The sequence below is a fragment of the Miniopterus schreibersii genome, assembly GCF_964146895.1.
Source record: "Miniopterus schreibersii genome assembly, chromosome: X".
Classification (NCBI taxonomy): domain Eukaryota; kingdom Metazoa; phylum Chordata; class Mammalia; order Chiroptera; family Miniopteridae; genus Miniopterus; species Miniopterus schreibersii.
In genome coordinates this window covers 75,803,773-75,831,757 of record NC_138104.1, presented here as the reverse complement: position 1 = coordinate 75,831,757, position 27,985 = coordinate 75,803,773, and the positions used below count along the sequence as shown (strand labels likewise).

Sequence of the window (27,985 nt, the reverse complement as noted above, 5' to 3'; positions counted from 1 at the left end):
AAAGTTATAGTTAAAAAAGCAAAGAATATGCATCTGGTAGAGAAAGAAGCACAGGAAATATACACATAATTATTAAATATGAGAGTGGAGACTAAATATATGAGTCATGCCAATAAATATGAATGGGCTTAATATCTGTTAAATAAAAATATTTTTTGGCTCACAAAGTAAGACCCAACTATATGCTGCATATAAGAGTATACCTAAAGCACCTATTCAGAAAGGATAAAAATAAAGATACTGACAAAGGTATACCAGGAAAACGGAAACAAAAACAGCAGGAGTAGCAATCCTGATATCAGAAAAAGTAAAAATCAAGCCCCCCAAACAAAGAAGACTTTTTAATGCTGAAAGGTACAGTTCACCATGAAGATACAATACTTGTGAATAGTTATACACTGAATAACACAGCAGTCACCTTTATGGAGCAAAAACTCTAGGAGATGCAAGGAGACATAGATAGAAACATACTAATCATAAGAGACTTTCAAATACTGTTCTCAGTATCATACAGGCTAAGTGAACAGAAAAATAAGTGAGGAGATAGAAGATCTAAATAGCATAAGCAGTAAGGTACATCTTGATGAATATATATCAAATTCTACACCTTGATATTAGAGATAATAGAGAATACACCATCTCAACTGTCTGTGGTACATACACAAAATATGATCAAGTATTAAGTCATAAATAAAACGTCAGTAGTTTCAGTTAAGTAGAAATATTATAAACAACCCCCTGATCACAATGCAGTAAACTCTGGAATTACTAACAAAAACGGAAAGGCTCTTCCCTGTGGAAATTTTAAACCCATTAAATAACTCTTGGGTGAAAAGGGGAAATACAAACTGATGAAATTATAGTTTCTTTAAAAATAATGATAATGGAAACATTCCATTTCAGATTCTTTCTCCATAATGAGAAAAAGGTGGCAAGCATTGTTTCACCTACTCCTGATAAGCTTTTCTACAAAAAAAGAAAGCTTAACATTTCTAATGTTCAATTAACAATATACTAAAAATATTACAGTAGTTCTGTTTTTCATTTCTCTATACATTTATAGCCAATAGTAAGAGATTTTCTAATATTTTAACCAAAATATTTAAAGATATAGAAAAATTGTAATTTTCTCATTAATTATTAAGATAACGTTTCAGTTTCTGAGCTCACTGTCATTTTTATGATCCCACACTGCTGGAGAAAGTGAAACTGCCTATACTTTGCAAGCGTCTGTAGAAATAAATTTGAAAACCTGGATAAGATAGATAACTTCCTGTGGAAATACAAATTACCAAAATTGACTCCATTAGATGTAGAAAGCTTAAAGAGGTAAATTTCAAAAAAAAGAAATTATTAAGGAACTGCCCCACAAAAGCACCAAGTCCAGATGGTTTCATAGGGACCAGATAGTCCCAATAATTCTGATTATTCTAGAGCATTATAACAGAAAGAAAATGTCCTAATTTTTTATGAAGCATGCATAACACTGATACCTAAACCTTAAATACAATACAAAAAAAACAGTAACTGCAGATAAATATCACTCCATGGGTAATTTAACTCCACGTTAAATAAAATACTAGAAAACAGCATATAATACCATATTAAGAAAATAATATATCACTACCAAATGACATTCATTCTAGAAATGAAAGTTTCAGTATTAAAGAATCCAATATTATCATATAGCATATTAATATCTCTAAGGAAAAATTATATAATTATTTCCATATATACTGAAGAAGCCTTTAACAAAATTCAATACCCAGTCAGTATAAAACATGCAAAAAATAGGAACTGTAAGATACTTTGTTAACATTATGAAATATATATATACCATAGTCTTCAACCTAGTATTTTATTTAATGAGGAAACACTAGAGACATTTTCACTAATTTCAGGAAGACAAATACGCCCTATCCCCATTACTATTCCAAATATTAATATAAGTATTAGCCAATGCAATTAAACAAGAGAAACCAATTAGAAACATAAGACTAGGTAAAGAAGATGTAAAACTTTCTCTATTTGCAGATGATATGATAGTATATCTGGGAAACGGTAGGAAAATCAATGATAAAACTAACTCAGGCAATGAAAAAATTTAGTAAGATAGCAGAATATGAAGTTAACATATAAAAGTAATAGATTTTTTTTTTAAATTATCTTTATTCTTGAAAGTATGAGATATCCCCCTTTTTCCCCCCCTATTGATCCCCTCCACCCCATGTCCACCCCTCCCCCTCCAGGTCTTCACCACCCTATTGTCTGTGACCATGGGTTATGTATATATGCATATAAGTTTTTTGATTAATCTCTCCCCACCTACTCCCCCACCCCTGCCTTTCCACTGAGATTCATCAGTCTGTTCCATGCTTCTATGTCTCTGGATCTGTTTTGTTCCTCAGTCTGTTTTGTTTCTTAGATTCCTCATATGAGTGAAATCATGTAAAACTGAATCAGGAAGCCTCAGAAAGCCTGAAGAGGCTAATAACTGATGAAATTGAAGCAGTAATAAAAAAAAACTCCCAGCAAGCAAAAGCCCTGGTCCTGACAGCTTCACAGGGGAGCTTTCTAATTCTTTAAGTTGTAGGGTTAGTTTACTAAACATTTTTCTTGCTTTTTGAGGTAGGCCTGTAGTGCTGTGAACTTCCCTCTCAGGACTGCTTTCACTGTGTCCCATAGATTTGGGGTTGTTGTGTGTTCATTTTTACTTGTTTCCAGGAAGTTTTTGATTTCTTTCTTGATCTTATTGGTAACCCATTCATTTTATAATAACATGTTATTTAGCCCCCATGTGTTTGAATGTTTTTGAGTGTTTTTACTGTAGTTGACTTCTAATTTCATGTCCTTGTGATCTGAGATGCTTGATATGATTTCAATCTTGAAGTTGTAGAGACTTGTTTTGTTTTCTAAAGTGTTGATCTTTGAGCGTGACCCCTGTGCACTTGAGAGGAATGTATATTCTGCAGCTTTGGAGTGAAATGTTCTGTAAATATTGATAAAATCCATCTGATCTAGTGTGGCATTTAGAGTCACTGTTTCTGTGTTGACTTTTTGTCTGGAAGATCTATCCAGTGAAGTCAGTGGGGTGTTAAAGTCCACAACTATGACTGAATTACTCTTAATCTCTCCCTTAAAGTCCTTAAGGTTATATAGGTCCTTATTTATTGCCATTTTAATTCTTTATGCCTGTGTTTCTCTCTGTATTTCTTCTTATTATTACAGCAGTCCGTTTGACATTTCCTGCAATGCTGGTTTGGTGGAGATAAACTCCTTTTAGCTTTTTTTTGTCTGGGAAGCTCTTTCTTTCACCATCTATTTTGAATGATAGCCTTGCTGGGTAGAGTAGCCTTGGTTTCAGATCCTTGTTTTGCATTACCTTGAGTATTTCATGCCATTTCCTTCTGGCTTGTAGAGTTTCTGATGAGAAGTCAGCCGATAACCTTATGGGAGCTCCTTTGTAGGTAACAGATTGCTTTTCTCTTGCTGCCTTTAAGATTTTTTGACATTTTAGTTATGATGTGTCTGATCATGTGCCTCTTTGGATTCTTGCTTGGGACTCTCTGTGCCTCCTGAACTTGTGTGACTTTTTTCCTTTACCAGGTTAGGGGTTTTCTGCCATTATTTCTTCAAACAGGTTCTCTAACTCCTGCTTACTTTCGACCTCTTCTGGCACTCCTATGATGTGACTATTGTTACGTTTCATGTTGTCCCACAGCTCCCTTATACTGTCCTGTTTTTAATTGTTTTTTCTTTTTGGATCTCTGATTGAGTCATTTTTCTACACTGTCTTTTAATTCACTGATCCTGTCCTCAGCTTCCTTTAATGTGCTGTTTATTCCTTCCAGTGTATTCTTTATTTCTGCTATGTCATTCTTAATTTCCTTCGTAGTTTCCATATCTTTTTTCATGCTGTTGAGCATCCTTACAATCATCATTCTGAACTCTATATCTGATAGATTGCTTATCTCTATTTCATTTAGCTCTTTTTCTGGAGACTTCTGTTCTTTCATTTGGGGCTTGTTTTTTGGTCTCCCCATTTTGACTGCCTGTAGGGTTTGTTTCAATGTATTAGGTGGATCTGCTAGGACTCTGTCTTTTTGGAGGGTCTCTGGTGCAGGCCAGTGTCAGACACAGTTTGTGACTGGCCCTGAGCACCCTGTTTGGAGCTGTCAACAACCCATGACTTGAAGTCTCCTCTGCTGGGGCTGGGTGCATTTGGGCAGGACCAGGATGCACACCAAAGTCTGCTTTTTCAAGGCCCAGGTCCAGAAGCAGATCAGGCAGAGACTCAAAGCACTCTGACGCCAGCCTTTGCCTGCAGGGTGGGGTGGCTGATTGTTATCAGTCTCTTAATGAGCCTCAGGCTGCAGAAACTCCACTAGGTAAGGGGAGAGGTTTTCTAGCAGGGTGGGGCAATTGCTTCCTACCCTCCCCCCAGGCAAAAGCAGCAAAATGTCTGCCTGAGAGAGATGTCCTCTGCAGTATGGGCAAATGACTCAGCACAGGAATCCAAATGGGTGCCTTGTGATCTCTGTCACCAGAGCCCACAACCCTAGATTCTCTTCACACAGCTCCAGTCCAGTCTGCCCTCCCTTTCATAGAGCCCAAGGTGAGTGGCTGCACACAAAACTTTGTGTGTTGGCCCTTTAAGGGGATTGCCTGCATTTCCAGCTGTCTTGTCTCTTCCTAGCAGAGAGAAACCCTGCTGCTTTTCACAGCCACACGTTATGTGGGTACCTTTCTCCGTTCTGGTGCTCTAGGCTGGGAAGCCCCACCTGAGGTTTAGGCCCCTGAGTCCTCAGTGGAAACCCCCCACAGCTGAGATATCCCTCTGGACCTTCAGCTGCTGCCTGTGGGAACCCAGCCAGCCCTCTCGTGCCTCTACACTTCCTACCAGCCTCTGTGTGGTCTCCACTTTTCCTCCTTGATTATGAGGGTGCTCTCGAGATCATCTTCAGTTGCAGTTGATTTTTCAGGATGGTTTTTCTATATTTTAGTTGTTATTCCAGTTTGGTCTGTGTAGCTTCCACTCAGTCTGCTGCCATCTTTAATCTCTCAAGTAATAGCTTTTATAACCAGGTAGAGGATATAAACATTCCTGGGACATAATGGGAATATAGGAAATACTCCCAAATTAATGGGATATATTGAGAGCCAATCTGAAAGTGCTCCCCATTACCAAAGGTGGAACTATTTCAGCAACAAAATAAATAACAATAACATACTGAATTATAACCCAAAGAATAAAATAGATATCTATGAGTCTATAATTATATAAATAAAAAGATAAATGGGGAGAAAGGACAGTGGATACTAAAATTAGCCAATGACAGTTTGAGAAAAAACAGGATTTTTGTTTTGTTTATTGTTGACAGTATTCCAGATGTCCTCCATTTTCCCCTCCTTTGCCCCCCTCCACCCAGCCCCCACCCCACCCCAGGCCTTCACCACCCTATTGTCTGTGTCCATGGCGCTGTGCATCTATGTTTTTGATTAATCTCTTCCAGTCCCCTCCACCCCCTCCCCTGTGAGATCTGTCAGTCTGTTCCATGTATCCATGCTTCTGGTCCTGATCTGGAAACAGGATATTTTTATAATCTCAAAGTATCTCCTCTAAGATATTTATTAATTACAAAGGGAAATGCAGTAATCTTAACAGTGGAAGTAACCAGCAAGATCTACCTTAACCCAGTGATCATGGCATCACATATCCCTAATATAATGTAATGAGAAGGGCACAGCGTCATTTCTGTGTATTTTGCCAAAAAATAAGTAACCTCAGTCTAATCATAAGAAAACATCACACAAACTGAAATTGTAGGGACAGTCTATCAGATACATGAACAGAAATCTTCAGTAGTGTCAAGGTCTGGAAAGACTGAAAAACTGTCACAAATTGGAGGATACTAAAGAGGCATAACAACTAATTGCAATGTGGGGTCCTGGATTGAATTCTGGAACAGAAGGACACTAGGGGGGAAACTAGTAAAATTTGAATAAGGTATGTAAATTAATTAATAGTATTGTAACAATGTTAATTTTCTGGTTTAGGTAATTGTATACTGGTTATATACAATGTTAACATTAAAGGAAACTATGTGAAAAGTGTATGGGAGCTCTGTACTATTTTTATAACATTTTGTAAGTCTAAAATTATTTCTGCATAAATAATCAAAAATAAGGTGATGGCTAGATAAACAATTATAAGTTTATCAGGGGATACTTGTTGCTTAATTTTAGAGAGTTAAGGCTTGCTTATTTTATACAAACTGTTTTAGAGTTACCTGTATTGTTAATTTAAATTCAAGGAACACAAGAAAATAATTCAGTAAGAACCCCTTTACTCTTTATTAAATCCAGAACTAGCTGGCTTCCCTGTCAACACTTCAAACCCTTTCCAAATAAGAGTTGATCTGGCCATATAAGAAGTTAGAGATGTCTCTCTTGTTGAAGTATAGATTTGGTGGGGATGATCTTTTTAAAATAACATTAAATGGTTTTAGTTCCTTTGTGATGTGTGCAATGTCTTCCCAGGTATTCCGAAAGGATCTCATCAGTGCCATGAAACTTTCAGATTCTCACCACATTAATCCTGACAGCTATTACCTCTTTACGGATACATGGAAAGAAGAATGGGAAAAGGGAGTCCAGGTACCAGCCAATCCAGACACTCTTCCACAGCCTTCCCTCAGGTATTTGCATGCTTGCATCTTTGACTTAGGGAATGAATGTTCGTATGGTTATCTGTGTGCTGCTTGGGGAGAGACTTTCAGTGGCTAATTACACATTTATAATACAAAATCATATGCCACATTCACCAGTTCACTCAGACCAGTGGCAGAGTATACCAGGCTAGGATAGGTTAGTAATGAAAGCCAAGCTCATTTATTTAGGGAAAAAAATATGTGTCTATTTATAGGATAAAACTGTTTGAGGTCCAACCTGAAATGTGATAAGATTATGGAGACCAGGATTTCCAGATCTGACTCAATAATCAATAGCATTTATTAGTCTTTGAGGAAAAACAGAGCATTAATTATATAACCCCATAATAACCCTATTAATACATAACCCCATGAGAAGTCGTTTCCTTATAATTGGGACCTTATAGTGATAGCATCTATTAATAGAAGGCCAAAACATTTAGAGTTTGCAAAATGCATAAACACAAATGGAAGGGGATAACTGTAATAATTGAGTTGACTACAAGCACATAACCTTCAGTTGCAAAGACTTGAGAAGAAAGTTTAAGTAGAAGAGGATTTGGGTTTTGTGGAAAGGGGAGAGGACTTTTCTGCCAGAGGAAGTAGTAAGTTCATCTCAAGAGTAATGACTGGTTTTGGAAGCCATTTTTTGTTACTGATCTTTGTGTTTCCAGTGCTTCTCACAAAGGCTGGCATGAAATAAAATGCTTAGTATGTGAGTGAGTGAGTGAGTGAGTGAGTGAGTGAGTGAGTGAGTGAGTGAGTGACGTAAGAGAGGGGAGGGCAGAGGAAGGGAAGCGAAGGGAAGGGATAGGATAGCAACAGATAAAGGGGCTGGTGGGACAGCTTACTATGAGAAATTATACATCTCATTGTACATCTATTTCTAGTACATATTAGGTTCATAAAGGGCAGAGGTCACATCCTTGAATTCTCTTTCCCTAGCACCAGGTTCTTAGGTCCTGGTCATGGTCCAGAAAAAATGCTTGTTGAATCACTTCTAGAAACCCAAGCCTAGGCTGTCCCACCGACAGAGAGACTGTCTCTGTTAAGGAAAACTCCAGTCTTTCCCAACACACATCCTGAGCCTTACTAGCTCATCATCATCTACACCATTTCCTGCCTCCTAAAAATTAGAACAGCATCATGAATGAATACAAGAGTCAGGCATTTTTATGTCCTGTTGTCAGTATTTTTATATACCATAGTAGTAACAGTGGGGAGCCTAGACTTCCACCTCAACCTGGCAGTGATGATGCATCCCTCTCCTTCCCATCTAGGGTAGCATTAGAGGAGACTTAATAGAAAGTCAGGACTTTCACCACTTCCCAGTTTTAATGAAAGCACCTCCTCCTCCCTTGATGTCAATGGAGGAGGCCACATATGGAGCAGGAGTAAGGTGCTTTTTCCAATTCCAGTGAGAGAGGTATCAGTGGAAGCTTAATGGAGAACCAGAACTCCCAGCCTCACCCAGCCGTAACAGAGAGTCCCTGCCCCTTGGATGTCAACAGAGGCCAAATGGTGAATCAGAACTTCTGTAACCACCTAGTAGTAATGAGGTGATATCCCCCCCTAACCTGATCTCCAGCCAGAGCAGTGTCAGAGGAAGCCAGTCACAGCAGAAGCTTTAAAGATCCAGAGTCTCATAGCATAAGACCCAAAATGTGCAAGTTTCAGTAAAAAAACATTCATATAAGGAACCAGATAATCTGAAATTAATATAGTCACTCCTTCATTTTTTGGAATAATGTTTGCATTATATATCTTTCTCCTTTATTTTACTTTCTACTTACTTATATGCTTATAGTTTAAGTGTGATTTTGTAGACAGCATATATTTAGGTCATGTTTTTTTTGTTTTTTTTTTTAGATATATCTTTATTGATTTCAGAGAGAGGAAAGGAGAGGGAGAGAGAGAGATAGAAACATCAATGATGAGAGAGTCATTGATCGGCTGCAGCCCGCAACCTGGGCATGTGCCCTGACCGGGAATCGAACCCCAATCGCCTGGATCCTAGGTCGACGCTCAACCGCTGAGCCACACCCGGCCGGGCTAGGTCATGTTTTTTAATCCACTCTGCCTATCTCTGTCTCTTAAGGGGTTTAGACCATTAACACTTATTGTAATTATTGACTAGGGCTTAAGTCTGCCATTTTATTTATTTATTTTAAATATATCTTTATTGACTTTAGAGAGAGGAAAGGAGAGGGAGAGAGAGAGATAGAAACATCAGTGATAAGAGAGTCATTGATTGGCTGCCTTCTGCACACCCTCGACTGGGGATCGACCCCACAACCCGGGCATGTGCCCTGACTGGGAATCGAACCCTGACCGCCTGAATCCTAGGTCAACTTCTGAGCCACGCCCGGCCAGTCTATTTTATTTTTATTTTATTTTATTGTGTGTTTATTCTGTATTTTATTTCTCTGTTATCTTTTTTCTGCCATCCTGAGGGTTACCTGAGCAAATTACCACAACTGACCCACTCTGAAATAGATCATTTGAATAGTCTATAACTATTAATGAAATTGAATTTTTTTTTTAATATATCTTTATTGGTTTCAGAGAGAGGAAAGGAGAGGGAGAGAGAGAGATAGCGACATCAATGATGAGAGAGTCATTGATCGAGCCCGCAACCCGGGCATGTGCCCTGACCGGGAATCGAACCCTGATCGCCTGGATCCCAGGTCGACGCTCAACCACTGAGCCACGCCCGACTGGGCTGAAATTGAATTTTTAATTAACAACTCTCCCTAAAAATACCTCCAGGCCCAGAGGATTTCCCTGGAGAGTTCCAATAAACAGTTAAAGAAATAAAAAGTGACAACACTGGAAGAGAAATTTGAATTAAATGAAATGTAGTTATAGAATAAATAGCTGACTGTGGGAATGTGGATACACTGTTGTTGAGAGGCTCTAGATATGCAGCCAAAGGAATTAGTGAAGGTGAACTTATGGACATAAATAAAGTGATTGTGGTGAAAAGAATAAAGATATCCCAGAGAAAATGGTGCCAGCAAAAACTGCACATTAAAAGAACTCTGAGAAATATTTTACAACGTTGAAAGCACAAAGGACCAAATGTTAGAAACTGATCTAAATTTAGAAGGGAGTGTGACAATTTGTCAAGGCATAAAAAAGGCTCTTGCTCTGTATCATAAGTTATGCAATGAAAAGAAGTCAAACACTCTACTCTTTTTTAAAACAATATATCTTTATTGATTTCAGAGAGGAAAGGAGAGGGAGAGAGAGAGAACCATCAATGATGAGAGAATCGTCATTGATCCGCTGCCTCCTGCACGCCCCCGACTGGGGATCAAGCCCAGGCATGTGCCCTGACTCAGAATCGAACCCTGATCGCCTGGATCGTAGGTCGACGCTCAACCGCTGAGTCACTCCCGGCTGGGCTAAACACGCTACTCTTGTTAAGTTTTTATAAAGAAGACTTTAAATTCTCAATGTTTCAAATTATAGTCTATTAATACACATTTGTTTTACTGTTTTTTATTTCCCTATATATTTATAGCCAACAATAAGTTTTTAATGTTTGGACAAAAATTTTAAGGGTCACTGAACAATCATAATTTTCCCCATTGATTATTAAGATTGTTTTTCACGGTTTCTGCTTGCACATTTTTACAGTACCATACCACTGTGCAAAAGCAAGGGACTACCTGTAATCTGTAATGACAGCAGATCAGTAGTTTTTTGGAAGGGAACAGTTAAGCAGGAGGGCACAAAGAAACTTGGAGGTGATGGATATATTCATTATCTTGGTTGTAATGTTGGTTGCACAGATGTATATATATGTGTGCCAGAACTTATTAATTTGTACATTTAAAAGATATACAGTTTCATATATATCACTTATACCCCAATAATGTTAATAAAAAATCATATACATATATATACACTCACACACTCATTTTATATATATATGTATGTGTATATGTATATGTACTGTAATTACAAATAGAGGAGTATATAGATGGGTAAGAAAGTGTGGTAGTGGGCACATAAAGAGAGGCATAATGGTGTGTGATTAGAAGAGAAAAGGAAGAAAGATAAGATGTGACTACAGGGTACCTAACAGCAGAACCCCTACTGTCAAATACAGTAGTGGTACCTCAGTTTTCAAACGTCTCCATTAATGAACATCTTGGGTTACAAATGCTATAAACCCAGAAGTAAATGCTTCGATTTCCAACATCCCTCGGAAGTTGAACGTGCCACATGGCTTCTGCTGAGGGCAAGATCCTGAGGCCTAGCTGTCGGCTGTTGATCCCTCAGTTTTCGAATGTTTCAGAACTCGAACGGTCTTCCAGAACAGATTACATTAGAAAACCGAGGTACCACTGTAGTAGGTTTTCAAGACACATTTATTATTATAAGGAGAGTAAGACAAAGAAAGCAAAGAGGAAATGGGTGGATGTTAGGAAAGAAAATTAGTGAAGAACCAAAAGATATTATGGTAAGAAAAACAAAGATGGCCCGGCTGGGTGTGGCTCAGCAGTTGAGCATCGACCTAGGATCCAGGAGATTGGGGTTCTATTCCCGGTCAGGGCACATACCCAGGTTGGGGGCTCGATCCCCAGTTGGGGGCATGCAGGAGGGCATGCATGATCAATTATGACTCTCTCATCATTGATGTTTCTATATCTCTCTCTTCCTCTCTCTGAAATCAATAAAGATATATTTTTAAAGAAAAACAAAGATGAAGATAGGAAGGGAAGGACATAAAAACAAGTAAGATTAAGGAATAATAGCAAATAAGAAGGGCTGAACCTTCCATTTTAACCACCTGCCATTCCTATACTAAATGTAAGTAGATTTTTTCACTTTCTCAAGCACTTGATTGAAAAGTTTAGTGTAAGTAAGCATGCATTACAACTAATGAGTAACATTGTAAATCAAAATAGAAAAGTAGGAGCTAGGAGGATTTCACTAAGTTCCTCAATCAGGTCAAGTTCCAAGTTTGTCATATGACCACCATGGGCTTTTATAAATGTGCTGCTTGCTTTTTTTTTTTTTTTAAGATTTTTCAAAATTGAGATATAATTTATATATTTTTTTATCGAGATAGGATTCACATACCATAAAATTTACCCTTTTAAGTTGTATGATGGTTTTTAGTGTATTTACAGAGTTATGAAACTATCACCATTATGTAATTCCAGTTTGAAGGCAGGAAGTCCAAGATCAAGTTGCCTTCAGGGTTGGTGTCCAGTGAAGCCTCTCATCCTGCTTGTATACAGCTGCCTTCTCTCTGTATCCTCACATGGCCTTTCCTCTGTGTTCACACACACAGAGAGAGAGAGAGAGAGAGAAAGAGAGAGAAGGATATCTGGTATCTCTTCCTCTTCTTTTTTTTCTTCCTCCTCTTATAAGGACAACCCTGTCAGATTAGGTCCCCACCCTTGTGACCTCACTTAACCCTTATCTCCATATAGGCCCCATCTCCAAATTCAGTCACACTGGGAGTTAGGGCTTCAACATATGAATTTGGGGAGGACACAATTCAGTCCATAAAAACCACTAATCTACTTTCTGTCTCTACAGATTTGCCTATTCTGGACATCTCATATAAGTGGAATCATTCAGTCTGTGGCCTTTTAGTCTGACTTCTTTTACTCAGCGTAATATTTTCTTTTTTTAAATACATTTTTATTGCCCAGTCGGGCTTGGCTCAGCGCTTGAGTGTCAACCTAGGATCCAGGCGATCGGGGTTCGATTCCTTGTCAGGGCACATGCCTAGGTTGTGGGCTCAATCCCCAGTCGTGGGCGTGCAGGAGGCAGCCGATCAATGACTCTCTCATCATTGATGTTTCTGTCTCTCTCTCCCTCTCTTCCTTCCTCTCTCTGAAATCAATAAAGATATATTTTAAATATATATATTACTTTTTATTGATTTCAGAGGGAGAGAGAGAAAGAACCATCAGTGATATGAGAGAATCAATGATCGGCTGCCTCCTGCATGCCCACTGCTGGGGATCAAGCCTGCAACCCGGGCATGTGCCCTGACCAGGAATCGAACCTCCATGCTCAACTAATGAGCCACGCCAGCTGGGCACTCAGCATAATATTTTCAAGGTTCATCCATGTTGTAATGCATGTCAGTATTTTGTTACTTTCTATGGCCAAATAATATTTCATTATATGGATATATCACATTTTGTTAATCTGTTAATCAATTGTTAGATGTTTGGGTTGTTTCCATGTTTTGGCTATTATGAATAATGCTGCTATGAACATTCTTATACAAGTTTTTGAGTGGACATAGGTTTTCATTCCTCTTGGGTATATACCTACGATTAGAATCACTAGATTATGTGGTAACCAGATCCTTACCACTTTGAGGAACCATCAAACTGTTTTCCACAGCATCTGCAACATTTTACATTCGTACCAGCCATGTATGAGGGTTCCATTTTCTCCATGTCCTCACCAATACTTGTTATTGTCTATCTTTATTTGCCTGATGGCTAAGGATATTGAGCATCAATTCTTCATATGTTTATTAGCCAGTTGTATATTCTTTTTGGAAGAGAGCTTTTCTACTTTATTACAAAAAGAAGAAGCCTTTATGTAGTCCAAAAATACAAGATTGATCTTTTTTTCTCTTCCTGAAAAAATGCTGCTGTTTAAACAACCAAAGTGAATCCTCAGTTCTCTTCATGTTCCATCCCATTCGCTTTGGAATTGATGCCCTTGGCTACTAAAAATCTGACCCTTTAGTGAACAGGGAGACAAAGTCCCCAGATCAGCAGTTCCAGAATGTCTCATTTTTATATAGTGCATCCCTGCATAGTTCCTATATACAGGGTGGGGCAAATAATACAAGTATAAACTCTGTGTTTTGTGTGCTCACAACTGTAAACCTACTTTTTCCCCTCCCTGTATATCTTCGGAGAAATTATTCAGATCTTTTCCCCATTTTAAAATTGGAGTATTTGTCTTTTTATTGTTGAGTTGTAAAATTTATTTACATATTCTAGAAACAAGTCTTTTATTTGCAAATATTTTCTTCCATTCTATGGGTTGTCTTCAGTTTCTTGGTGGTGTCCTCTAAGGCAAAGTTTTTAATTTTGATGTTCAGTTTATCTATTTTTCCCTTTGGTTACTTGTCTTTTTGGTGTCAGATCTAAGAAATCATTGCCTAAACCAAGATCATGAAATTTTATACCAATTTTTTTAAGATTTTTATAGTTGTGTCTCTTACATTTGGATCTTTGATCCATTTGAGTTAATTTCTGTATGTGGTGTGAGGTGTTCAGGGTTCAACTTCATTCTTTTGCATGTGGATATCCAGGTGTCCCAGCTTCATTTGTTGAGCAGCTTACTTTTTTAAAGTGATAGACATTGTATACCTCAACCCCACTCACCATTTGGTTCCATGAGTTCCTTATAATCCAGGCTACTGTGGAAGAAAACAGTTCTTGAATCACCAAGAAATCCCCATTCTATTTTTTTTAATCTCCTCTTTCTATCTAGGTGACTTTTTAAACTTTTTTCTACCTTGAACTGAGATGCTAATTTTTCTACTTTATGCTTTGCTCTGTCCAAATATGTCACTTTTTTCTCACACTATATTAAATAAACACCATTTATGTTCTTATAACTTTTTATGTTACTGTTTCTTTCTGTATGTGTTTGTTGTTGTTTTTTTCATAGGTTGCAAAACTCCTAGAAGTTAAGAAGGTGTCTGGTAACTGGTTATTTATACTATTGAGAGAGTACTTAAACATTTTTTGAAATTAAAAGATAGACATTTTAAAATTATATGCTTTGGGAGCATTTGAGATCTTTCTCCCCAGCATACATCATCAGGTTGGCTCAAAAACTCTTATTAAAAAAAAGAGATACCTTTATTCTCAAAGCCACATATTAAAGTGTTTTCTTCTAACATAACTGCCAAATCTAAACTAATGTAAATGTTTCATAATAAACCCTTATGGTGATTGCTTTTAGATTTAAAACCAATATCTTCAGTGATCGTGTATTACTTTCATATAAAGAAGAAATGTTAATAATTATTCAATTTAAAAAGACTTCCTGCCTTCCAAGCTCTAAAAATTGTGAATCAGTGTGTATTGAAAGTGTGATGACATTTCTTATTTCTGTGCTAAAGATTTTTAATACAGAACATTATCACAGTTTACAATACCATATGAAAAGTGTAAAAACAAAATATTTTAATCAATTATTTTGAGTTTACTCCTCCATGTTAGTTTGTTAAAATTAAAACATTATTGGTTAGTTATTTTATTTTCTACTGATGGAAATCTCACTTCTTTGGAGCAAGTATTCTTAGTATAAATCTGTTAGAGAAATTTAAGAATGAATCTAATGTAATACAATAGTTAAGTTAAAATATATCTAAAAATATTGGGAAACAATTCTCTACCATTATGTATTAGTCAACATAGGCCACTTGCTATGACAAGCATCCCCAAAAGTCTCACCATCTTAACACAATGAAGGTTTTATTTCTTGTACATCTCCATTCAATGTGGGTTTGTGATGTGAGTCACCTCTACCACATGTAGTCATTCAGGGACTCAGACTTTTTGTTATGAGTGGCTCCTCTATCTGCCAGGTTCTTTCCCCCTCCCTTCTCTACCCCCAAATTTCTAAATCCAGTCTGCAGGAAAAGAAAAGACAGTGTGGAGGGTTATGCAGGTAGATTTGGGCTTTAAAGTGGCTTATCCACCCATATGCCATAAGCCAGAACTCACTCACATAGCCCACCTAATTGCAAAGTTGGCTGGGGAATGCAGTCTTGCTGTGTGCCTAGATCAGGGGTGGGGAACGTACGGCCAACAAAATCACTTGGTCTGGCCCTGCTAAGGCAACTGCAGGTGGGACTCAAAATTCAATAAATCTAGGAGCTATTTTCATAGCTAATTTTTAGGTTGATGATTTTGTATGGCCCACAAATGATGTTATAAATATCCAAATTGCCCCTGGCAGAAAAAAGGTTCCCCACCCCGGCCTAGATGAAAAAGGAAACAATATTTGATGATCACATAGCATTTCTCTGCTACTCGTTGATAGTGGCATTACAAACTCAAAGCTATGTGGGCACAGGTGCCTTGTTGATTTTATTTAGCACTGTAACGCTGATGGTAGTTGATGCTATGATCTGCACTGCCCAGATCCCATATGGTCTTAGGACCTCTTCACATGTCTCTCAGCAGGTTAGTCTCACTTCTTACATGGCAGCTCTGGGCTCCAAGAGTGAGGTATTCCAAGAGATAAGTGGAAGCTACTAGTGTCAAGGCCTGGGCTCAGGAACTGACGCAGCATCCCACAATATTTTATTAGGGCAGTTGCAGAGAGCCCAGACTGAACAAGAGGGAGATAGACCCTACCTCTCAACAGAAGGACTGTCAAAGGATATGTGATCATCTTTAATCCATCACAATAGTAATATTTTTAATGTTTGTATTTGAGTTACTTGTCTTACTGCCTACAGACATTAATCAACTAAAGAAACTTAAATACTAATAAAACTAAACACTTGCTTTTTATTTATTACCTAATCTACAAGATTGTCAAAATACTTCAGAATTTTCTTTCCTTGCCCGGCCGGGCGTGGCTCAGCGGTTGAGCATCGACCTAGGATCCAGGCGATCAGGGTTCGATTCCCGGTCAGGGCACATGTCCGGTTGCGGGCTTGATCAATGACTCTCTCATCATTGATGTTTCTATCTCTCTCCCCCTCTCCTTTCCTCTCTCTGAAATCAATAAAGATATATTAAAAAAAAAAAAAGAAATACCAATTTAAAAATTAAAAAATAAAAAAAGAATTTTATTTCCTAATGGGCTTACAAAAGAAACTTTGGACATATGTAAATTCATAAACCTTATCCTTGGGTTCTAGAATTACTCTATTGCTGCTAAAATGACTGAAAAGGTGGGAAGGTGAAAGATGCGATAGAGCAGGTGGAACAGATCCTTTCAGAATCTTTGTTCTGGCTTTCGGACTAGGTTTTTTCCTCTTTGCCATTGTTGTTTCTGCAGTTTTCTTGTCTCACAGTGTAGTGTAGTGTGTATATGTGGTGATTGAGGGCATGAGGGAGTACAGAGAATTATGGAGCCAGCTTGCCCTGTAAGTTACAGCTGCTTAGATAAGTCTGTTCACTACCATGAGGAATTTTTTGAAAGTAAGTTCAACAAATAAAGAAGGTATTGACCCCCATTACATGTTTTTAGATAGGCTGGATGATTTTGATGCTAGTTATTAACAAACAAGCTGAAGATAGGTTTTTTTTGGCGGGGGGGGGGGGGCGGTTAGTTTTCATTTGTATGTTTAAATTAGTTTCTATTGCAGTAAGGTTCTAATGGAAGGAAAACAATGTTTCATATTTGGTTGAAAGGATGCATGCATTATAAGTTGTATGACACACAAGTGGCTAATGATGTATTTACCATGTATGTGTTTGCATGTTTTTAAAATTATAGAGTTATTGATTTATTGTAAAAAGAAAAATAATCAGAATACAAAATATTAACTGTATAGTATATATACTTATACACTCATACATACATATATGTAAATAAATGGCAACGTTCTTGATTTTTTTTTAATTTTTTATTGATTTTTTTTTTTTTTTTTTAAGAGAGAAAGGGACAGGGAGAGAGAGATAGAAACATCAACATCAACATCGATTGGCTACCTCCTACACTCCCCCTGCTAGGGATCAAGCTCGCAACCTAGGCATGTGCCCTGACCGGGAATCAAACCGGAACCTCCTGGTGTATAGGTTGACACTCAGCTGCTGAGCCACACCAGCTGGGCTTGATTTTTTTCACTTAACAATGTATCATCATATACCTCTGAGTCTTTAATGATACTGAAAAAGGGAATGATTTGACTTTCAGACAGGCCCTTATTTCTTCTTGGAGTGTAAAAGTTGTACTAACTGAGCTATGGACAGCAATACTTTTTTCACTAAACTCAGCTATATAACCACCAGTTCAACATTTCCATTTCCATGTCCAGTAGACATCTCAGACTTAAAATGTCCCAAACTGAACTGCTGATCTTCCCAAACTAGTCCTGTAGTTTTACACATTTAACTGATGGTACATCCATCCTTTAAGAAAGACTGCGTTTTCAGTCTTTCAGGCCAAAATTCTTACAGTCATCTTTGATTCTTCATTGCCTGATAACCCATATTCAATACTAAAGGCGATCATCTTAGTTTTACTTTCAAAAGATAATTTGCGTTTCATATAGTAAGTCAAAGGAAGAACAGCTCCTAGTGAAAAAAGGAGCACAAGCCTGCCTGCCTCCCACTACACTACTGTATTTTGTCATCATTCCCCCCCTTCCCCTACTTTCCTTGCCCCACTCTTCACACAGCTCCTTTCTCATTCCATTTTAGGCAGCAGCAGTCTGCCATTCTTGCTTTCCATTATGAGAAGCAGTACAGTGTACAGAGCACTTTCATACACACATTTATCTTATTTAAAGTTTAAAACTATGCTTTGACAGTTTTTCCAGTACTATTGCTGTATAACTTATTTTTCCGGTTACTGTTGCCCCCAAACTTAGTAGCATCAAGCAACTATGTTACCATACTCATGGATTCTGTGGGTTGGGAATGCAGACAGGGCACAGTGGGGATGGTTTGTCTCTGTTCTACAACATTTATGACCTCATCTTAGGAAGACTTGAAGTTTGAGGGTGACTCAGCAGCTGGGGACTGGAATCATCTGCAGGCTTATTCACTAACATGTCTGTCACCTGGGCTGGAATAATGGAAAGTTTGCATGTGGCTTCTCCATATGATTTTGGCTTCCTCACAGCATGACAACCTCAGCATAGGCAGACTTTTTACAGGCCTCAGGCACAGGGCTCCACATACATGTGTTTCAGCAAACAAGGTGAAAGCTGTCTGTATTCACTTTAACACCCAGCCTTGCAATTCTCATAGCATCACTTCTGCCATATTCTGTTGGTGAAAACAGTCACAAGCCCTCCCAGATTCAAAAGTGGGAGGAAGTAGAGTTAACCACTTGATGCGGGAGTGGCAAAATCACATTGTAGGAGAGCATGTGGGATTTTGAAAATATGATCTGTCACAGAGGTTGTAATTGTCCTGTTTCATAGATGAGGCATGAAGTCTGATAAGAAGCAGTCAGCCCAGAGTGGCAAGATTAACAAGGGGCATCTTGGGAAACTACTACTGGAGATATTACTGCAAGGATTTGGTTAGCTTTTAAAACTTTTATTTCCAGGCTTCAAAAAAAACATGGTATTATGGTATTTGTGCAATATCTGTGCTATTCACAAATGATTCTAATTCGCTCATTAGGAAATGAAGCATAGTCTCTAAATACAAAATACTTAGATCAACTGAAACCACAATGAGGACTCATTGTGCATAAGACACCAGAAGAGACCATAGGTCAGGTTAGAGTGATTGCAGCTTCCTTTTGCCTCCTCAGTGGCATAGCAGTGTTCACATGGGCCAAAGGTAGCAGCCAAAGGTAGGCCAGCTATCCCTGAGGAACAGCAGGTGGATAGGCCTTCATCTTATGGGGCTAAGCAGGTGTGGTTGTGGATCTTTTCACCAAAGGTCAGTCATCAAGAGGGTTACTAAAATATTCCTTTACACTCAAGCATCCAAATTGAAAACTGCACTTACTACATCATTCTAACAAAATTACTCAGACTTCTAGTCTTAAGAGCATTTGCTGATTTGGTCAGTGGTTTGGTGACCATTCAAAGAGTATCTCTACATTGGTATGGGGAAGGAGTGGGGGTGGAGTGGATGCAGGTGGAGGGGATCAATGGGAGAGAGAAAAGAGGACACCTGTAATACTTTCAACAATAAAGATAAATTTTCTTAAAAAACAATGTCTCTAGTACCTAGTGTATAGTGGCCAGAGAAGAAAATCACCCAGGTTATAATCCTGAGATTTCTTCCAGCTACAGCAATGTTACATGTACTTGATATTAAAGTTCCATTTTTAAAATTCCAAAGTAATATTTTTTTCACTAATTCTCACAGGCCTTCTCTATCATTATAAATACAAGAATTTCTCCTTGTGAGCGTGTATTAACTTTACATTTTACTCATGGGTTTCCTTGCCTTTGGTTTTACTGGTTTGGTCTATAATCTTTTTATTGTCATATACTCAATCCTTAGATTCAGACCTTTTTAGTTACATATGAAAAGACAAATGAGATAACATCATTTGTTATCATTATTATAAATTTTACACTGAAGTATAATATATACACAGAAAAGTAACCAAAGTATAACTGTATAACTCAATGAATTTTCATTAATTAAATACACTCATTTAACTGCCACCCAGATCAAGAAATAGAACATCACCGCCCAGCCGACATGGCTCAGCGGTTGAGCATTGACCTATGATCCAGGAGATCATGGTTCGATTCCTAGTCAGGGCACATGCCCCCAGGGTTGCGGGCTCGATTCCTGTTAGGGGGCATGCAGGAGGCAGCCAATCATTGATTCTATCATCATTGATGTTTCTCTCTCCCCCTCTCCCTTCCTCTCTCTGAAATCAATAAAGATATATTTTTTTAAAAAATAGAACATTACCAACACCCTAGAAGCCCTCCTTCTGTTCCTGCTCACTAACTGACCTCCATCACCATAGGTGATCGTTTTGCCACTTTTGAACTTCATATTGTTCATCATAGTGAGTGTGAGATTAATCCATGCTATTGCATGTAATAGATCATTAAGTTTCACTTCTGTGTCATATTCCATTGTGTGAATATACCACATTTTATTTATCCATTCTGCTCCTGATAGATATTGGGTTGCTTCCAGTTTTCACTTATGAAAAATGCCAATATGGACATTTTTCTTCATCTTTTGGTAGACATATGTGTACTTTTTTGTTTGTTAAGTATATTCTTAGGAATGAGTTTGCAAGGTCATAGGGTATGTATATGTTCAGCTATAATATCAGCTGCCAAATAGTTTACCAAAGTGATTGTCCCAATTCACACTCCCACCAGCAGTGCATGAGAGGTCTGTTTGCTCAGATTCCTTGTGAACACTTAGTATTGTCAATTTTTGGTCAGTCTTCAAGTGTAACCATTCTGGTAGGTAATAGTGATTGATTTCAATTTGTATTTTTGTGATAACTAATGAGGTTGAGAACCTTTTAAAAGTTTTCTTGCCATCTGGATAGCTTTATTTGTCAAGTATCTATTCAAGTTTTTTGCCCAGTTTTTAATGCAGCTGTCTTTTTCTAGTTGTTTTGTAGGAGTTTGTTACATACAGGGTGGGGCAATAGTTGTGAGTATGCAAAACAGAGTTTATTCTTGTATTATTATTATTATTTATTTATTATTGTATTTTCATACAAACAACTTTTGCCCCACTCTGTATAGTTGATAAACAGAAGTTTTTCAGTCTCTTCCTTTATGGTTAATGGCTTTTGTCTTATTTAAAGTATCTTTGCCCTGTCCCAAGGTTATAAAGATATTCTCCTTTATTTTCTTCCAGAAGCTTAATAAATGTTAAATTTTAAAACACTTATAGTGCCCGGCCAGGCGTGGCTCAGCAGTTGAGCATCGACCTAGGATCCAGGTGTTTGGGGTTTGATTCCTGGTCAGGGCACATGCCTGGGTTGCGGGCTCGATCCCCAATGACTCATCATTGATGTTTCTGTCTCTCTCTCTCTCTCTTTCTCTTTCTCTCTCTCTCCTTTCCTCTCTCTGAAATCAGTAACGGTATATTTTAAAAAAACAAAACACTTCTAGTCTACTTTGTTCCACATAAAATGTGAGTAGTTATCAAATATTCTTCCTCTTAGAAAAAGATGAATCTTAAAAAAATTAGATATTCTATAATTTCTTTGTATGCCATGCACCAAAAAAGCACAGCATATTTAATCTCATAGTCTCTGGAGAATTCATATGCTTATCTTGCCCTTTTCAGTTGGGTTGATTTCAGTTGGAAGCAGGCCTTTGACAGCAGTTCCCAAGTTTTTAGCTTCAATTAATATTTTAGGGTTCTGCTCTTTTCCTCAAATATTTGTTCCCTTTGGCTTTAATACCTCCACATGGTAGAAAAATGAACATGTGCAAATGTGTATAGTTAGTAACTTTATTCATCACATATTATTTGGAATCATAAGCTTTTGGAAGAATGCTTAGGAGGAGATATTTACTCTGTATTTACAGAGTGGACTTGGCCTATATATTTATATGTATTCATATGAATACATTTGTTTTTATGAATCCTTCTACATATATAGTAACTCTAGAGTAAAGAAACTGGCTCCAGAAGCCTTCCAGAGAAACAATTTTCATTATTTTATGATGCCATATATATCTCTTTCTTTCTCTCTTTTTTTAGATGGCCTACCCTGTTCTTTAAAATTGCCAGGGAATAATAATCCAGATTTCCTCTTGGTTATATTTTCTGATGCTTCACACAGTACCTAAAACATCAGTTGTAGAATAGGTCATTGGTATGAGAAACTTCAATTTCTTCCCTGGCTTGATTTCCTTGCCTTGTGCTTTTAAGTGTCAGAAAGGGTGAGGGGAAATATGGATTTGCTCCAGCCTACTGGAGAAGTTGATGGAAGAATGGGACTCTTTACTCCCATCATGTAGCCCTGGCTCAGACTTATGATCACTATCACTTATGGTTGGGAAATGCGTTAAGTTTGTGTAAATCCGTGCCTCTTGGCTTTAACTCATCTACATAAATAGTGAAGATACTAAATATAACAGCAATAACAATGGCATTTTTATTGAATTTATTGGGGTGACATTGGTTAATAAAATTATATAGGTTTCAGGTGTACAATTCTATAATACAGCATCTGGAGAGCATTATGCTAATGGAAATAAGCCAGTCAGAAAAAGACAAGTACCATGTGATTTCACTCATATGTGGAATCTAATTAACAAAATAAACTAACAAATAAAATAGACTCATAGATAAAGAACAGACTGACAGCTGTCAGAGGGGAGGGGGGTTAAAAGACTGGGTGAAAAAGGTGAAAGAATTAAGTAAATTTTAAAAATTCGTAGACACAACAGAACGGTGATTACCAGAAGTGAAGGGGGGTGGGGCATGGTAGAAGAGGGTATGGGGGGGATAAATGATGATGGAAGGAGACTTGACTTGGGGTGGTGGACACTGACATTGAACATTTATTTTTTACTGTATACTAAGCACTTTATATTATTTCATATAAGTTTGATACTTTTTTATTATAATTTATTATCACCCTTATTTTTTAGCTAAGAAAACTGAATCATATAGAAATTAAGTAATTGCCCAAGATTACCATATAAGCGAGTGGCAGAAAAAAACAGGCTTGTGTGAATCTGTAGGCTGCACTCTTTACCACCATCCAGTATTGCCTCCATGGCAGAAAAGCATGAGCTGAACTATATCTTTGGTATGGAACCTGGCTGTGCCTTTGTGCAGATATCACCCATTCCTTGGTTTCCCCTTCTAAATAAACTTGGTGGCCATTGCACCAAGAACACAGAATGCAACATTTTATTAGAACAAATGGTTTTAGGGAACTGGGAGCCGTGAGGGTAAATGAAGCATTTCACTAGCAGTCAGTGTTCAGAGATGACAAAACTGATTCTGTAGAACCATTTGCTTTCTAGAACGCAATCTATCATATCTCCCAGTTGGCAGAGCAGGAGATTTCTACAGGGTAGAAAGGGAGAGCATTCAACTCCACTGTATGGCCTGAGTGCTGTTGGGCCCATCCAGTCAGGGCCTGCAATCTGTCATTTGTTGATTGTTATTAGTGTCTTTCTTTTGCTTTTCTAGGATTGTAGCTGATAAGGTAAAGGATGTTCTGTTTACCCGCCCCCGGAAGTACATCCAGTGCTCCGACCCAGGGACCTCAGAGCCTGGCTATGTCAACATCAAGGAGCAGGCGGCATCTGTATGCCGCTATGACCTAGACGACATGGACATCTTCTGGCTCCAGTCACTCAATGAAGATCTTGCAGAAATGGGTAAGTTGTTTTCTCACAAGTAAGCTATTCCTTGACTCGGCATGTGAATTTTTTTTTTAAGTTGTCCGGACCGTTTCATTTGCTTTCATCTTGTGGCTTCCTTCCTTTTCTGGCCTTTTTCTTTATTTTTCTCTTTGATTTTATCTTAATGAGGCATATCTTGAAATGCATAAACATATTGAAATAGAGCATTAACATTTAAATCGGGCCTTTTCTTCCCTTATTCATGGTGAATAGCACAGATCAGGGATGGCATGTAGGTTTCATGAGGCTGTTTCCCAATTCTGAGTGATTGAGGCTGATTGGACTTCTGGTTTGAGAAGGATTCTGAGACTGGTTCCTCACTCAGCCCTGCAAAGCACTCAGATCAGTGAAGGAGGCTAGGGGTAGTGGCCCCTCTACCATCTCCTCCTGATGGAGAGAAGCTCCAACTTTAGCATTAGCATCACTACAGTTGACAGTTTGATGTGACTAGGACACCTTAATATAAGACTTACAATTTTGCTGCTCAGAATAAGAATGACAGTCCTAGGGCAAAACATCCCCAGAGCAGTCATTAGCTACCTCCAGTGAGTTCTACAGTTGTCACGAAATTCTCAAAAATAAAATGAAGCAAAAAAAAAAAAAAAACACAAAAAAACTTAGAAGTAAACATAAAAATAATTTTAAAGAGAATGTATGCCATACAGTACCGTATCAGCAATTCTGGGAAATCCTAGGCTGAGAGGAAACTCACTTCATACTTAACACACAGCTCTTTTTGACCTGCCTTCAATCTGAGCAGTGCTTAGGTCCAACTGGTCCTGTGGAACTGTGGGTGGTTTTTAATTCTCCATATGAGATACAGTGAAGGATACATTTGATTGCATTTTTGTTTGAATCACATTTGTTCATTGTTAGTATAACAAGGATCAGTGGTTTTCCTTTTCTTCCCTCCCTCCCTCCCTCCCTCCCTCTCTCTCTCTCTCTCTCTCTTTCTTTCTCTCTCTCTCTCTCTCTCTCTCTTTCTTTCTTTCTTTCTTTCTTTCGAGATTGATATCTAAATGCATATGAAAAAAAATTAAAATTGTATTAAACCCAGTTTGCCGTAATGGTGTTACTTATTCTTCCAGTAACCAATACTTACTACTTGCTTCTTAAAACTTTTCGTTATATGTCTTCAAGATCTTACTCTGTCTTCTAAGAGAAGGGGAGGTTAATTTAGGGTGGAAACCACAAAGAAAAGAGAATAAAAGACTGACAGGGAAAATCAGAGTGTGGGGGCATAATCAAGTGGATTGATGGCTCAATGGGCGATGTTTATGAACCATATAACATCCATATACATTACAGTCATTACAGCGCTGCCTTTGACATGACATCACCTTATAACAAGGTCCCTTTGGTAATTTTCAGTTAATTCCCTTTGGATGAGTTTTTTAAATAAACTTTTTTACTTAGGAATAGTTTTAAATTTACAGAAAAGTTGCACATTTAATACAGTTACTGTATACCCCTCACACAGTTTCCATTTCCCCTAATGTTTAAGTCTCACTTTACCATGGTACATTTGTCAAAGCTAAGAAACTAACACAGGTACATTACTGTTAACTAAATTCCAGGCTTTGTTGGAATTCCATCATTTTTTAAATTTTTTTTACTAATGACCTTTTTCTGTTCCAGGATCCCATCCAGGATACCACATTACATTTAGGCTTGGATGTGTTTTAAAAGAGGATTGCCTTATCTCAAGCATTCTTTTAGGGTGAATGATATTATACTGAGGCTTCTAAGAGCTTAAAATAAAAGCAACATTAAATTAAGCATTTTTTTACTCAGATTAAGGAATTTTAAAAATTGAGTGCTTACTACATTACCAGGCACTATAGTGAGCAGTGTATGACTATTACCTCATCTCCGCCTCACAAGAGATCAGTGAGTTTGGCATTATCTTTATTCTACAGATAAGAAAACTAAGCCCTAAAGAGGATAAATAACTTGTCAAAGTTTACATAACCAATATGAGGTCAAGTTGGAATGTAAATTCAAGTGCTCTTATAACCAGACGCTATAACTCCTTCACTCTGAGGGAGAAAAAAAAATGTATAATTTGTCTTGACTGAAAAAAATGAAACACATTATCTGGGTAGTTTTTTTATTTTATAAGTGGCTACAACATTAAAAGGTAGTTTATGTGGAATTTTCAAAAGTTTCATAGGATATTTTATACTACAAATGAAGTACAATACTTGGGTAAATTTGTTTTGGATCATTTTGAAAATTATTTCTAGTTTATAAGCTGTTAAATACAAAGGTGTTCTCACAAAATCATTAGTTCCTCCCCTAGCAGAAAAATATTTTGTTTTTATCAGTATCCACCCCACGAATCTTTTATATTGGGTTATTTATTAAGTATGGAAGACTAAGAAAAATTAGAAGTACAGAAGGAAATGGAATCAGGAGGCAAAAAAATAACATCAGAATGTGCAGTTAGATCTTTGTAAATGCTAATAGGTTTATTTCATATTGGAGTTTGCCATTGGAAAATACTGGATTTTTTTAAAGTCAGGTTTGAAAAACAAAATATTTCATATGTATAATCACATACACAGTACCTAGAATTTTCTTTTATGACTTAATACCTTTTTGTATGAAAATGTCCTTGCTTAACCATTAGATGTTCTCATTGGGACTAATTTGCTAATACTGAATTATTTATATCCAAATAGTTACGTGATTCTAATTATTTTGTTATGCTATGAGTTCAAAATTACAAAGTATTCAAAATTACTAAGCTCAGTGTAAGTCCTCCCTCACTAGAAATAAAACAGATTTAGGAAGAGACTGGCTAGGATTTAAACAGAAAATTGAAAGGGTCAGTAATATATCTTACAAGGAATATGGTGAAATATATTTCTCCTTCATGTGTCAAACACTAATATGCGATGATAGGTAAATATTATGAGTAGCTCTAGTAAATGTTTCTTTGAAATCTCCTCACTCCTGCACCGGGCTCACAGGAGGTGATTTGGGAATGACAGCTGACTGATGGGTTAATTGTTTGTATTTCTGTGCAGGCTGTGAGCCAATTGATGAGAATCTTATGGAAAAGACAGTAGAAGTCCTGGAACGCCAATGCCATGAAAATATGAACCATGCTATTGCGACAGAGGAAGGGCTAGGCATAGAGTATGATGAAGATGTGATCTGTGATGTGTGCCGGTCTCCAGACAGTGAAGAAGGGAATGATATGGTATTCTGTGATAAGTGTAACATCTGTGTGCATCAGGTTAGTGAGAGTGGAGACTGCCACCTCCCCACGGTCAGCCTTGCTGAAGGTCAGTGATGGTCTCCAGCATCTATATCTGGGTAACAGCTTGCATTTAAAGGGGAAAATAAAGATTTGGCCTGGCTGTTCATTAATTCCTTTAGAAACAATACTTATTAAGATCCCAAGGTGACTTACTGAATTTACCCCAGGGGTAAAACCCAGGTCATTATTATGTTGCTTCATGCCCATGCCATTGAGATTGCCTTGTTCGATACTTTTACAGTCCCATGGGGAGTCAGTCTTCTTGCTGCCTGCCTTGGAGCCTCTCCTCTACCTTCAGATCCCTACTACATCATCAGGTTACACTCATGGTCAGTAATTTTGGGAACTTATACTTCCTGGAGTTAGAAATCCAGACTCCTTATCTTAGAACCCAGACCTCTCCCCAAATATACCACTCCCAGGAAGCTAGGTCCACTCCACTTTTAAAAACCATAGAATCTGCCCTAGCCGGTTTGGCTCAGTGGTTAGAGCCGACCCACTGACTGACCGGTCCCGGGTTCAATTCTGAACAGAGGCACGTACCTTGATTGCAGGCTCGATCCTGGCCCTTGTCAGAGCTCATGAGGGAGGCAACCAATCAATGTGTCTCTCACATTGATGTTTCTCTTTTCTCTCCCTTCTACTATCTCTGAAAAGCAATGGAAAAAATATCCTCAAGTGAGGATTAAAAAGAAACATAGAATCTGAGGACTACAAAAGACTGTCCCACCTGGCCGGGTGTGGCTCAGAGGTTGAGCATCAACCCAGGATCCAGGCGATCAGGGTTCGATTCCTGGTCAGGGCACATGCCCGGGTTGTGGGCTCGATCAGTGACTCTTTCATCATTGATGTTTCTATCTCTCTCTCTCCCTCTCCTTTCCTCTCTCTGAAATCAATAAAGATATATTAAAGAGGAAAAAAAAGACTGTCCCACACCTCAGTTTTACAGGTAATACCAGGAGATGGAAGTGACTTTACCCAAGTTCCTAT

At 37.9% G+C, this 27,985-nt stretch overlaps 1 protein-coding gene across 6 annotated transcripts in view; it reads left to right on the top strand.

Moving 5' to 3' along the window:
- The window catches only part of JADE3 (jade family PHD finger 3), a 141,004-nt gene that overhangs the window by 82,649 nt on the left and 30,370 nt on the right, over positions 1 to 27,985 (top strand). For 5 of the 6 annotated variants that reach the window (XM_081124853.1, XM_081124855.1, XM_081124851.1 and 2 more), the window contains 3 exons: positions 6,541 to 6,698; positions 23,513 to 23,703; positions 26,760 to 26,971. In XM_081124853.1, the coding sequence (XP_080980979.1) occupies positions 6,541 to 6,698; positions 23,513 to 23,703; positions 26,760 to 26,971 (561 nt within the window). The remainder of the gene's footprint in view (positions 1 to 6,540; positions 6,699 to 23,512; positions 23,704 to 26,759; positions 26,972 to 27,985) is intronic. The other variant, XM_081124852.1, reaches the window with a different exon arrangement.